Below are 14,637 nucleotides of genomic sequence, written 5' to 3' on the forward strand. Positions count from 1 at the left end.
CTCTTTTAAAACGGTCATTAAAGGGAAATCATTATTCATGCTACAAAAATAACTTATTCCAAAGTGAGTTCATTATTCCCGCTATTTAGAGTAAACAAATGTTATTTTTGGTATAAATAGGGAACTTCGGAGATAAGCATGAACTGGACAGTCATCCTGTGGTAAGCAGATACCATAGAAAAGGATGTTGTTGTCGCCGCCGCCTTATGTTGCCATGGTAACAAGCACAGTGAGGCGGAGCTGTGCTGCTGTTTATGCTATGCATTAGCACTCAAGCTAACCTGACCAAAATGTTCACTGCGAACTATTTTAAAAGTATTTATCAACTGCGTTCATGTGTTTTTATTGTGTAGTTTGTCTTTAATTCATTTCCGGGTAACATTTGTTCTCAAAACACCAAAGAACAGTCGGCAAACAGCTGAAGATATCCATGTGTGCCACACATGCGAGGTAAATTATATATTAATATATATATAAATTGCAGTAATATCTCAAATTATGTTTGTAGGCCACTGTTTGAAAATTAGCATAATTATCGCTAAAAAACATTGCCAATCCATCACTCTGTGGTTCGACCTCGAGTTTTATGTACATACTTCAGACTGCACTAATTTTAGATAAGTTGTTTCCATTATTTTATGGTCTCAAAGGATATAACTAAAGCTTTGACAGCAGATAGTAAATAACGACTTTATTTGCCTGTATTCTTCAGAACGTGCACTTTGTTGTAATAATGTTCTGTGTATACATACTTGGTTAACAGGATGCCAGATATTGCAGTATCCTGTTGTTCGACATCTGCCCCATAACAATGCAAGAAGCTGTGGATTTAGATGCCCAGCTGGCCTGTAAAGAAAGAGAATGGAAAGAACTGCAGGCTTTGCGGATCCAACAACTGGAGACGGCTCTTAAGGATGCCACATCAGAGCTCTTGGTCCAGAAAGAGCGTTTCCTCCGTTTGCGGGATGACTTCCAGTACAACCTACATGTGTTGGAGGAACGGGATAAAGAGCTGGAACGTTACGATGCCTTAGCAGCCCGTTTTCAGACGGAGGAAAGTGCCAGACGAGAAGAGGTCAGTGAGCTGAGGATTGAGATAGCAAAACTCCAGGATGCTCTGGAGGAACAAAAGAGGATGAAAGATGACTTGGAACTGCAGTACCAGAAGAGAGGAGTCGAGCACCGACTTAAACTGGAGAAGGTGCAGAGGTATGTTTGATTTAGTCATATAAGGTTCATCATCCAACTTTTTCAGTTTTTCCTCACCTGCATTGAATTTTGATGACATTTGTTATTGTTCTGTAGCACGATGGGAAGCGAGATTGAGAAACTGAGGGAGGAGAATGAAACATTGAGACGGGATCTCCAGAGACGGATTCGAGAATCTGATGGGGAGCTGACACTACAAAAACAGGTATTTTTGTGACTTTATTATTCACTGATAATCTTTCTACCTCAAAATTGGTTATGTGACTCATTAGAACCAATGACATTTGGTGTTAATGACATCAAACTAGGGTGGCCATTCAAGCCACTTCTGCCGTACACGTCCCGAACATGTTTTCGGGTTCGTTCTCTGGAAGTCGCATTGCTCGACCGCCAACATCATCGAGGTTCTCACATTTCAGTTGAAATACATTAGAAAATTAAGATTTATTTCTTTTAAGACATACAATCATTGTAGTTTCATTCTTACCTTGAAATGTAACGGTTGCTTTTTTGAAATTAAACCCGAAATATTAAACCTTGATGACGTATGCGGTTGACCAACACGACTTCCGGAGAACAAACCCGAAAACATGTTCGGGACGTGTCCGATGGAACTGGCACGAATGGCCACCCTACATCAAACCATTTTCTCATGTTTGGTGGGTCTGTCAGAACTGCAGTCCAATCAGCAGCAGCATGTAAATAAACCATGCGGCATTTAAAAGACAGCTTGCACAATGGGTCCAAGTTGGAATGTTCTCTTTCATTCTGGAAGGCAAGGGCAGTGACTGGAACATCAGGTGTATTTTACCGTATTAACACGTTTTTTTCATCAGGCTCCGGAAACATTTCAAAATGAACACAAAGAATGTCCCTCTTAGCTACCATATTGCAACTCTTGTGTCATCAGAACAAGGTGTTCAGCGTATCACCGTTTCTGTTTAAAAAAAACACATTGTGCAACGTCACGGATGAACGCAACCCTGGTGTAAACATTAATGTTTTTTAATGATTACAAAATTTTCATTTTTGAGGAACTGTTTAAGCTATTTCTTTAATATGGTTTATCTTGATTTTTACCCGTATAAAAAAATACTATATACTGTTTATTTATTTATTTATTTTTTTTACAAAAAACAAAGGCAATGAAGATGTACCAGTAAGGAAATATACTGTATAGTTTATTCAGCAAATAAATCCACAATATATATGGCCTCGGATTATTGCCATGGCATTGTATGTTATTTAAAGTAAAACTGCTGACCTGAAGGGATTCCAGCTGGCAAGAGGTCTCAGTTGTTCATCTATGTCAACTATTCACTAAACCAATCCTCGCCTCACTCTGTAAAGTAAAATGATAAGGCCGTAAAGGATTACTGATAAATGTCTTTGAACTGATGCTATTTATGCAGTAGTGTATTCAGGTCAGTTCAGAAATAGGTTAGGTTATGCATTGTTTTGCTTTACTGGACTCTGTCGCTAACCTTTGACATTTAAGCATGGCTTAAATGTAGCATGTTTTGTTAGCATTTCTAGCTAAAAACGAACCAGTTTGTAGTGCTGTGATTTAACACATATTTGCACTGTTACCCCAACAGGAAATGATGTCAGATTTTGACAGTGAGATGAGAAAACGAGAACACGAGTTTAATCTGAAACTGGATGAGATGAACAGCGTTGTTCTTTCCCACGAGCTTCAAGTAAGATACACATCCTGGTAAACCTCTTAATAACTCTTGACATCAAAGGTCAAAGCTATTAATGCAGTATGTGGTCAAAAGTGATATGTGGAATGGGTTTGGCTAGACCCCTTAATTCCAGTGAAGACAAACCCTAATGCTATGGCCAACAGTGACATTTTAGAGAATTGTGTGCTTATAACTCGTGGCAACGGTTTGTAAGGGCCTATTTTGTTCCAGCATGCCAGTCATCCCTGTGCCCAAAGCAAGGTCAGTAAAGACATGATTTAATGTTTCTGGTGTGAAGGAACTTGACCTGCATAAAGGCCAGACATGAACACTACTAAACACCTTTGAGATGAAATTGAACAAGGATTGTGAGCCTATCACCAAACATCAGTGCATGATCCTAGTGATTCCCCTGCAATGCCATATTCCAGCAGATATACAGTATATATTGGATTTTAGGAAGTCCCAACTTTTATTTAATTGTAAAATAAAATACAGTGTATTTGAAATTACTATAAGTGTGGTGTCTACATACTATTGGTGATATAGTGTACCTCTGCTTTGTGGGTAAAATTGAGTTTTATTATAACTTTAAACTGTTCAGGAAAAGCTTTTGAGCAAAGATCTGGAGGTCCATGCCAAAGCTCACAGCCAGGCCACTGAAGCCCTGCAGGCTTGTGAGGAATTTTACCAGCAGGCTCAAAAAGAGATCCAGCGTAAAGATTGGGAGCTAAGGAACACTACTGCCATGAAAGAGTCCAGGATAAACTAGCACTTATGTATTTACAGTAGACTTTATATTTCTGTTTTTTTATAATAAGATCATCATTACTCTATCCCAGGATAAAAGAGCTAGAGGACAAAATACAACAAATGGAGAAAATATATCAAAAAGACCAGAGAGCCTACATAAGGAAGTAAGTATAATGCATTATAATATATAAAATATCCATTATATATCTGTTGAATTATTATTATTATTATTATAAGGGTATCTAGCAAAATCTAGGAATGGGAAAACATCTTATTTCAAAAAGTTGATATCCACCTTTTTCTCGACCGCGGAAGTAAGTGATGTGACGTATTTCCTTTCCGGTGCAAGACTTCAGGTTCAATAGCCAGCCGGTAGAAAACAGTGTAGTGGGAGCACACATAAAACATGATTTAAACAGTAAATATTTACTACACCTGCCATGTATGAACCAGTGTGAGGATAAAATTAAGAAGTGGCTTCACTGGCTTGATATATGAAGATATATTTAATTATTTTGTGTTGTTGATCGGAGGTGACGGATCTTCAATGCGCAAATATAAAAGCACAGAGACATACCAGTATCTTTACAATGGGAAAGTCAGTCGAGTGTTTGTACATGGAATGTACCAAGACTTTGTGTTTTTAACCTTTTCAGGGACTGGTTTAAAATGTCACAACTGTCCCTCTGGTGTAAGGTTTTTTAACCCATTTGTGCCTGATGCTGCGCGCCGAAACATTTTATCTACCGCTGGATATTTTTATTTCATGTTTCTAAGTGCTAAAGAGGCTAAGATATTACGTTTTTGGTATTTTTTCTGAAAACCCTCAGGAGATAAGGGTATTTATCCTAGAATAACATAGGTTTTAGGCGTTTTAGGAGTAAATGGGTAAAACAGCAATTTTTAATGGACTTGTTTATGGCGACACGTCAAGCTTCACGCGGCCCAACACAGTCAGCAGTATCATTCTCGTTCAACACATTTTAAGTTTTTTGAACAAACCGTAATAAACATATTAAACTACATGTATTGACTATTGTTTTTCGTTTAATGAAAATATTATTACATTTTACGCATTAGGTGGATACATGAGCTTATGAAATTATTTGCTTACTTTTTAAAGTATTTGCTTTTTCAGTTAAAACATAACAAAAGTACGTGCAAACACATTACAAACTATTATAAACATTAACTAAGCAGATTATGTCGTATATATTCTGTACTGTAATCGGATTTTTGTAATAATATATAGTAGCAGAATAATTTCTTTTATGTAATGTTTAGTGAACATGCAATAAAAAAAATAGTAGCAGAATAAATAAATCAGCATATTTTTATCAGCATAAATTTTTAAATTTTAAAAAATTCTTTTATTTATTGTTTACTTGCAGTTTCTATGAAAGGTTTTACTGGATGGATATGTAAATACAGATCATGAGTCCATGTGCGCCACATACACATTCAGTTCTTGTGCATGGATTATGGTTAAAACAAATGTTTTGTAGAGATTTACTGCATTTGTATTAGCTATTATGGCAACCCCTAACTGCACAAATGATGTCGGTCTTCCTGGATTTCATATTAAACATTAAACAGCCAGTCAAAACGGCACACTTGCGCCTTCACAATAGACTACCATTAGCTTTAGTGGCTCACGGAAGTCATAAACAGGAAAGCTCAAAGTGGGCAGCGCCCACATTAATGTCATGAAACATTATTGTATTTACTAATACTACGCTGATATTCTAACATCAATAATGAAATTGTAAAAATAATGCTTCGGTTAAATGGAAGAATCGCATGGGACCCATTCAGAGCAACAAGTTACAGTATAAAACACAAGTATACCTTATAATGCACTGTGCAAAATGTAAAAAAAATAATTGCATCAAGCAGCAATCCCAAATAGCATGAAAGAGAAACAGGTCACAGTATATCATAATTTTATAAAAAAAACACAATATTATTTTACTGTGACCCAGCTATGATATCTTATCACCAGGTCCCTTCTGTACTCCTCATGTAGCTTGTTTTTTAGATTGTGATGTCAGTTCATGACCTAAAAAAACTGAGGTCATGACTTGGTAGATTAATGTGTGTAGCTTGGATTACTCTAGATGTGCTGATATGGTGTTTTGAAATGCGATACATTCTGGACTGCTCCTTCCTTCCACAGGCATGCAGAGCTAGAACGGAGGTCTCGAGAGAGCGAGGATGCCCTGAACCTCATGAGAGAGGCTCACGTCAGGGATTTCCAGGAAGAAAAGGGCAAGACATCAGAACTACAGGCTCAACTGGACAGGATGATCCTGGAGGACGAGAGGAGAGAAAAAAGCCACGCTGATGACCTTCAACACAAAGAGCAGCAGATACAGGAGTAAGACACTGGGTATTATTCAAAGTCAAGTGGTTTGAGGTTAATTTTTTATATATACCAAGAAACTAATCAACTGTGTTTTGGAGTTGCTTGGTGGTACAGTAGGTAATATGTTTCCAGTGGATTTTGATCTGATGACTGCATTAGTGTAAATATATTGAGAGTAAATGTGTGGGTTTCTTTCCGAATGTCTTTCTAAGCACGCAGATTATATAACATGTTTTTAATTCCAAGCCTTGAGGGATCTTCATTTGTATGTGCTTATCATCTGTCAAATACATACTTACAACGTACATACTTGACATGCTCAAATTAGAGACACGCTGTTCAGTGTTGTTCTGTACCGCAGCTGTAACTAGATACATATTAAATTTGAATCTCTATTATATGCCAAAGGCTCAGAACACAGCTGGAAACAACCCGATCTGGCTGGGATACTTACATCACTCAGGTCTCCAAAGAAATAGTTGCCAAGGATACAGAGCTGCTTTCTGGAGGGGAGAGAGAGGCCAAATTGAAATCAGAGCTGCAAAAGTGTAAGGAGGACATCGACAGGTGAGAGGGCATATTTGTACACTTCCTGTCAAATGTTTGGAAATACCTTACTGACAGACATTTTTCTCATTATCGTACTAAATACTTGACGCTAGATTTGTGGAAATAAACACAAAACATACGCATAACAAACATGACACAGTTTATAAAGGATCCCTGGGAAATTCCTCAATGACTAAAGTGCTTGAAGCTGTAAGACAAAGCTTGGGCACTTAGAAGAAAGATTTGTTGTTTTAGCAATAGTATTTTGTATGTAGTATTAAAAAAATCTGAAAAACAGCTTTATAATGGCGCTTTTCCAAATTGCATAGTACCCCACGGTTTGGGTCTGGTTGGCTTACTTTTGGGGGCTTTTCCACTGGATACAGTATGTAGTACCCGATACTTTTTTTAGTACCACCTCGGACATTGGTTCCAAGTAAGCTGAGGTGATACTAAAACGTGACGTGAAAACACTGTAGTGGTCTTAGAGAATCGTCACTACTAGCGTCATCGCTACAATCAATGCAAGATTAGCTTTAACTTTGTGCCTGTGCTGTCGAGCAAGCCTTTTGCCATTTATGCTTAGGTGTACGTTCCCAAACTCCCTTTTCATCCTTTTTCATCCACAGGTTGAGATTCAGGAACACAATACCGGTGTTTTCCAGGCTTGCAGTTTGTTGCAGCACATTCACGACATGCAGGTCCACATGCATGCAATTTTTTGCAACTTAAATGACGCTCAGGGGAGTGCGTCGACTTACGCCATGGGTGTTTGTACAAAAACTGTCATGTGATACAGAGGTAGTGATAAATGTGATGTGCAAACATCTATTTGTGGTGGACAATTTTGATTTTGTGATAAATTAATGTATGGGGATGTATTATTCCAATGACACTCTCACATGTATGATGTCACAGCAGTAGGCAGTGCAAATATAACAACATGCCTATAATCCTCTCTGAAGGGATACTAAACTTGATGGAAAAGCTAACCAAGCCAAAACGTGAAGTGAGCTGACCCAATCTGACCCATCGAGTACTATGCAATGAAAAGCTTCATAAGTGTCAAGTAGTTAGCATGGCCTCCCTTTATATTTAAGCAATAGCAGGAACCTGCAGTCTCTCTTAACGCTAAATGAAATCTTAATTTCTAATTCTAATCAAATTACATCAGTGTTCATTAAAGAAATGTACTTAGTGCCAAAGGGTGTCAGACTAAATACTGACTTTTGCTTTTGTCTTTTACACTCTAGATTTATCCTGTATTTTCTGTTTGTAGCTAAATAAAGAGACTGGAAAATAAATATGGGTGCTCATTAAAACTTTGCTAAAATGTCAAGGCAAATGGTGGCCTAAGACTTTGACACAGTACTGTACATCTAAAATCTAATTTGGTCAGCATTTTGTATGTAATAATTAACACAACTCTCAAACACAAAAAAAAAACCATTAGGCCACCACTGCCCAGTGCCCACCCACTATAAACAAATGAGTAACCATCATCTCAGACTAATGACTGATGACATGAACTTCACTGCTTTACTTACTTTACTTGGTAGTTATTCCCGAAAGTCGTTCATGGTTTGCATAAAGTTTAACTTTTCCCAGCTTTTTCATGTAGATGGACAACGATCACTGTTGCTCGTGTCACTGAAGTCACCAAGTTTCCATTGAAATGAACGAGATTGCGTCACTCCGCCGTTCCTAGTCGTTGGCAATATGTACACCGCTTAAACCGTTATCCAAAAATGTGGAAAACATTATTGATACAAATTTAAAGGTCCCGTTCTTTCTGTGATTTTTAAGCTTTTATTGTGTTTACAGTGCGCAATATAACATGTGTTCATGTTTCACGTGTAAAAAAACACAGTATTTTTCACACAGTTTACTTATCTCTGTACCGCTGCTTTCACAGTCCTAAAAACGTGTTGATGTCTTCCTTGTCCTATGAAGTCCCTCCTTCAGAAATACGTATCAAGTTCTGATTGTGTAGTTTGTGTAGTGTGTCGTGATTCGAAAGTAGCTTAGTTTGCCGTTAGCTTAGCTGGCGACTGAGGTATTCCTGTGGGGGGAGTTTAGTCAAAAAACTGTTCTACTGACGTCATTAGAGCAGGAAGTAGAAGGCTGTAGTCCAAACCGAATGTTCGCTGTAGGCTTTGAAAGGCAAATTCTGTTAAAGAAAATATATCGCCTGGCAGTGAACTTTGAGCTTTATCATTTTACAGCTATTATTTATACTCTAACAGCAACATTACACACTAACTAAAGTTTGAAAAATGGGATCAGAAAGAGCATGACCTTTAAAAGGTCAACATGCGGTAATACACAGCCATAAGCATAAAATACTACAGCTTTGTCTACAGTTCAGATGATTCAAATTGTGTTAACTTGACAAAAGAAGCACTCTGACAGGTGAGTTCTCTTACTCTGTCAGGTATAAGCAGCAGGTGACTAGTGGTCTGCAAAGGGAACAGGCACTGGAGCAGAAGAGGGTTCAACTGGAGTTGGATTGGGAGCGACGTTGTGAGGAGGAGCGTTCTGAACACTACCTTAAGAGTGAGGAGCTTATCCGAAGCCTGACCCAGTCCAGAGACAAGGTGAGATACATTTACCTAAAGGATTATTAGGAAGACCATATTGATAAGGTGTTTGACCCCCTTTCGCCTTCAGAACTGCCTTAATTTTACGTGGCATTGATTCAACAAGGTGCTGAAAGCATTCTTTTGAAATGTTGACCCATATTGATAGGATAGCATCTTGCAGTTGATGGAGATTTGTGGGATGCACATCCAGGGCATGAAGCTCCCGTTCCACCACATACTAAAGATGCTCTATTGGGTTGAGATCTGGTGACTGTGGGGGCCATTTTACTACAGTGAACTCATTGTCATGTTCAAGAAACCAATTTGAAATTATTCGAGCTTTGTGACATGGTGCATTATCCTGCTGGAAGTAGCCATCAGATGATGGGTACATGGTGGTCATAAAGTGATGGACATGGTCAGAAACAATGCTCAGGTAGGCCGTGGCACTAAGGGGCCTCAAGTGTGCCAAGAAAACATCCCTCACACCATAACACCACCACCACCAGCCTGCACAGTGGTAACAAGGCATGATAGATCCATGTTCTCATTCTGTTTACACCAAATTCTGACTCTACCATCTGAATGTCTCACCAGAAATCGAGACTCATCAGACCAGGAAATATTTTTCCAGTCTTCAACTGTCCAATTTTGGTGAGCTTGTGCAAATTGTAGCCTCTTTTTCCTATTTGTAGTGGAGATGAGTGGTACCCGGTGGGGTCTTCTGCTGATGTAGCCCATCCGCCTCAAGGTTGTGTGTGTTGTGGCTTCACAAATGCTTTGCTGCATACCTCGGTTGTAACGAGTGGTTATTTCAGTCTAAGTTGCTCTTCTATCAGCTTGAATCAGTCGGCCCATTCTCCTCTGACCTCAACAAGCATCAACAAGGCATTTTCGCCCACAGGACTACCACATACTGGATATTTTTCCCTTTTTACACCATTGTTTGTAAGCCCTTGAAATGGTTGTGCATTACAAAAATCCCAGTAACTGAGCAGATTGTGAAATACTCAGACCGGCCCATCTGGCACCAACAACCATGCCACGCCCAAAATTGCTTAAATCACCTTTCTTTCCCATTCTGACATTCAGTTTGGAGTTCAGGAGATTGTCTTGACCAGGCCACACCCCTAAATGCATTGAAGCAACTGCCATGTGATTGGTTGATTAGATAATTGCATTAATGAGAAATTGAACAGGTGTTCCTAATAATCCTTTAGGTAAGTGTATAAAATCAAATTATATTAAATACAACCATTTAAAACATTTACTGGACATACATTAAAAAGGTGAAAGCAGCATTGGAGAAGATTTACAACATTCCTGGCTATGGTGAAATGTAATTAATTTTAAATAAACTTGTCTGAAGATGTATTTCTCTAATATGCTTTGATCAACCCAAAAACTGAAACCAGATAGAAACTTTGATGCACTCTAACTATAAATCCCCATTCACAAAGCACTTTGGTCCCAGAAAATTTCTGTAAAATTGGCAGAGAGGCTTCTGTGTGAACACAAACACATTCTGTAAATCTTCTGGGATCGCTCCCGTAAAGAGAACCTGGTAACATTGCTGTAACGTTTACGGAAAGCATTCTGTTTGAACAAGAGGCAGAAACAATGCCGTAAGGGCCGTGCTGTAGTGAGGTCACATTTCAAGTGCAGGACTTTAAACACGTCACGTGTCTTTACCCGATCTTTACATTATGTGTGTGAATGCAGGCACAAAGTCTGGAAAATGGCGTGAATGAAAAAAAAGTAATGATTCCGGACAAATCCGGGATGCATTTTTTGTGTATTTTCCGTAATCTTTGTGTGAAAAGGGCTTAAGTTAATATTTATTGGGGTAAGCAATGCCTGTGCTAACAGTGCTAAACATTTTTTACTCTTTTTGAGCAGGGCTGTTTTTTTTAAAGGCCTTAACTTGGGCATAAAATAAAGCCCCTAAGCATGTATTCACAGTTAATTTTGTGTATCTGGTATCTGTCCACAGGTAACTGCTGAGTTAAGAGAAAAAGAACGAGAGTTGCAGGAGACGGTGGCGTTGCTGAAAAGTGTTACCATAGAAAGAGATCAGGCACTGCGAGGTACCAAATCAGCGCCAACTGGGACTCAGGTTTGGCCACACGCAGTCTTCTCTGTTACACCATTCAGACCCAGATTAAATATCGTACCGAAAGTCACAGCCACATGGAGTCCTTGTGCAAAATCTGTACTTTCATACAGTTCCCAGAATCCACGCTGAGAAATGCTATTACTGCTATTCTGAAGTGATTCTGTTACATGAAACTGAGATTACAGAGTGCTGTGAATGTTCTTATCTTCTCTGTCAACGGTTTGTAAGGTCATTTATCAAGACACATTTAAGAGACTTTAAATAGCATATCAGTAAAGGATGCCTTGCCACCAACAGAATGTTACTTTGAAAGTTCATAAACTCCCCAGACAGTATGTGCAAGGAAAGGTTATAGCCCATAATACCAAGTATCAATATATTCAGCACGACATAACTTGGCCCATGCATCAGCATTTTAAATTGCCAGCTGCCGTTTGGTTTCATGACCCAGATCTGACCATAAAGTAATACATATTTTTAGCACATTATCTTTTTTTGTATTTACAAGAAGTTTTTTTTAAAATGATTTATTTCTTTGAATTACCTTTGTGTATGATAAATATATTTGCCTTTCCTTGATAACTCAACGCTACATACGTTTGTCTCCACCTAGTGGTAGCTAATTATCCTAAAACTTAATTTTATTGTTTCATTCATGGTTCCTTCTGTCTTAAACTAATAAAAAGATTCAAACTACTGAAATTTTCAGCAGGACAGCAGTGGATTCCCTTCAGAGGAGATCAGGAGACTCCAGCAGCAGAACAACAGCCTTAAAGCTGTGGTGGCTGAAATGAGGAAAGAGATGGAAAGCCTGTGCAAGCAAATGACTTCAGACAAGAACCAGGCCCCAACCAAGAGCATAGATCCAGAACCCAGCACTGCAGGTCAAACAAAACAGATTATTTTAAAAAATATTTTTAGTTTATTAGGTACATGATCCTGTCTATTTTAATCGTGAGAGCCGTCGATGAGTGACGAGTCGATAGCACCCATACTATTTTTATGGGCCAGTGCTTGAAAATATATAAAACTAACAGTAGTGAACATGTTTTTGTGACGTATGAATGATTATTTTAGGTACTATAGACTACTGTACGGCTCTGGAGAAAGAGGTCAAGGAGCTCAAGGCCAGATGTCGCGCTCTTCAGGAGCAGTTGGAGGAGTCCTCCAAGACCGGCAATATTTCCAACACTCCTGGCTTTCCTTTCCCTGTTTCTCCTGACAACGCCTACCTCCAAAACCACATCAGGTCCCTCAACGAGACCATAGGTGACTCCATTGTTCATTTAAATGAGTGAAGCATTTTCTTTCTTGTGCCTTAAAAAGCTGAGGTAGTGTCTGGCTTTCTTCGGTCAGAATAACTAGTTATAGATTACAACGCGTTACGTAACTTAGACGAAAAGATGGGGGAAACCTTAGCAAGAACACTTAAGTTTTGAAATGTGTTTGTATGTAGGTGGGCTGCGAGCAGAGAAAGTGGCCAGTGCCGCTGCTTTGAAGAAACAGGAAGTGAGACTGGCCCATTTAGAGTCTGCTGTGGAACAGCTCACCCGACAGGTAATGATTTTGCCCAGAGTACTCCAGGTATTAAATGTTCAACATGGCATAATGTTTGTTGGGATGGAAAAACACTTAATGGATTAGACCATTTTCTTAAAAACCACCACCATGTCATCCAAAATGTTGATGTCTTTCTTTGTTTAGTCGAGAAGGAATTGTGTTTTTTGAGGAAAACTTTTCAGGATTTTTCTAATTTTAATGGACTTTAATGGACCCCAATACTTAACCTTTAACTCAACACTTAACAGTTTTTTTCAACGGAGTTTCAAAGGACTCTAAACGATCCCAAACGAGGCATAAGGTTCTTATCTAGCAAAATGATTGTCATTTTTGACAAGAAAAAGAAAAAATATGCACTTTTAAACCACAACTTCTCATCTTTCTCCGGTCCTGTGATGTGCCAGCGCGACCTCACGTAAAATGTCATCACGTCAAGAGGTCACGGATGACGTACTGTATGCGAAACTACGCCCCAGTGTTTACAAGTGTGGAGAAAGAGACCCGTTCCGACGTTGTTGTATATGGAATGATACTCATTAATGTCTTTGTGTCCGTTTATTGTTTAAAATGGTCCGCAAATGTGTGTTTCATATATGTTACACGTGACCTTTCCACGGCATTACGCAATAACGTGAGGTCACGCTGGCTCGTCACAGGACCGGAGATAGACAAGAAGTTGTGGTTTAAAAGTGCATATTTTTTATTTTTCTTGTAAAAAATGACAATCGCTTCGCTAGATAAGATGCCTCGTCTGAGATCATTTAGAGTCCTTTAAAACTTTAATTTTAAACTGCATTAAAACTGGTAAGTGTTGGGGTCCATTAAAGTCCATTAAAATGAGAAAAATCCTGGAATGTTTTCCTCAAAAAACATAATTTCTTCTCGACTGAACAAAGAAAGATATCAACATTTTTGATAAAATGGTGGTGAATAAATTATCTGGATTTTTTTTTTAAGAAAATTGACTAATCCTTTAAAGAACAATACTCTGCTAACACAACGCGCTACTGACTGAGATACAGAAATCATATGCACAGCTTTTGCTCTGAACTTTATCATTGACATTTTATGGTCAGCTGTTAGCAGAGAACCAAACTTAATTATTTCATTTTTTTAATGGCACCCCTTTCTTTAGTGTCACTCAAAACACATGGAAAATGAGGGGTTACGTTTGGACCTGACCAATCAGAAGAGGGCAGCAGTAGCTGAAGAGGCAAGTCTAAAGCAAAAATTGGCAACTACTGAGCTGGAGTTACAGGAAGTGAGACAGGAGGCTGAAGAGTATCAGAAAGGCAGTTTGCTGCACAACCTGGAGACTGTGGCCCTGGGTAACCAGGCAAGTTTTAAAGTATTACCTTAAATACTTAATGCAAATAAAGATATATGTTCTGTTTAAAAGAGAACAACTAATATAATCAAGAATTTCATTTATTGAACTAAAAAAATGTTTGTGGTCAGGTATCAGCACTTAAGGTTGACCTTGCAAGCAGGAGAGAGCCTATTGTTCTTAACCAGGTACAGTATTATATGCAACACCATCATGTTAGTTAAACACAATCTAAGATTCTGTTATATAAACATGGAAGCACCCTCTTTCTCCCCCCTTAAAGGGGACATATCACAAGACTTTTTAAGATGTCAAATATACCTTTGATGTCCCCAGAGTACGTATGTCAAGTTTTAGCTCAAAATACCTTACAGATAGTTTATGATAGCATGTAAAAATTGCCACTGTGTAGGTGTGAGCAAAAATTTGACATTTTTAGGTGTGTCCTTTAAAATGCAAATGAATTGATCTCTGCACTAAATGGCAGT

General features: G+C 38.5%; 1 protein-coding gene across 6 annotated transcripts in view; it reads left to right on the forward strand.

Moving 5' to 3' along the window:
* Positions 1-14,637, forward strand: part of ccdc57 (coiled-coil domain containing 57) — a 31,553-nt gene that overhangs the window by 9,784 nt on the left and 7,132 nt on the right. Inside the window, exons 1-15 of one of the 6 annotated variants that reach the window (XM_073867066.1) lie at positions 204-450; positions 764-1,209; positions 1,306-1,414; positions 2,808-2,909; positions 3,502-3,655; positions 3,736-3,814; positions 5,827-6,027; positions 6,424-6,582; positions 8,999-9,161; positions 11,140-11,262; positions 11,972-12,146; positions 12,340-12,531; positions 12,719-12,819; positions 13,958-14,158; positions 14,281-14,337. In XM_073867066.1, coding sequence (XP_073723167.1) covers positions 812-1,209; positions 1,306-1,414; positions 2,808-2,909; positions 3,502-3,655; positions 3,736-3,814; positions 5,827-6,027; positions 6,424-6,582; positions 8,999-9,161; positions 11,140-11,262; positions 11,972-12,146; positions 12,340-12,531; positions 12,719-12,819; positions 13,958-14,158; positions 14,281-14,337 — 2,214 coding nt within the window. In that variant the 5' untranslated portion in view covers positions 204-450; positions 764-811. Of the gene's footprint in view, positions 1-203; positions 451-763; positions 1,210-1,305; positions 1,415-2,807; positions 2,910-3,501; positions 3,656-3,735; positions 3,815-5,826; positions 6,028-6,423; positions 6,583-8,998; positions 9,162-11,139; positions 11,263-11,971; positions 12,147-12,339; positions 12,532-12,718; positions 12,820-13,957; positions 14,159-14,280; positions 14,338-14,637 lie in introns of those variants that run through there. The other 5 variants (XM_073867062.1, XM_073867064.1, XM_073867065.1 and 2 more) reach the window with 5 other exon arrangements.

The sequence above is a fragment of the Misgurnus anguillicaudatus genome, chromosome 4 (assembly GCF_027580225.2).
Source record: "Misgurnus anguillicaudatus chromosome 4, ASM2758022v2, whole genome shotgun sequence".
In the NCBI taxonomy this organism is placed as follows: domain Eukaryota; kingdom Metazoa; phylum Chordata; class Actinopteri; order Cypriniformes; family Cobitidae; genus Misgurnus; species Misgurnus anguillicaudatus.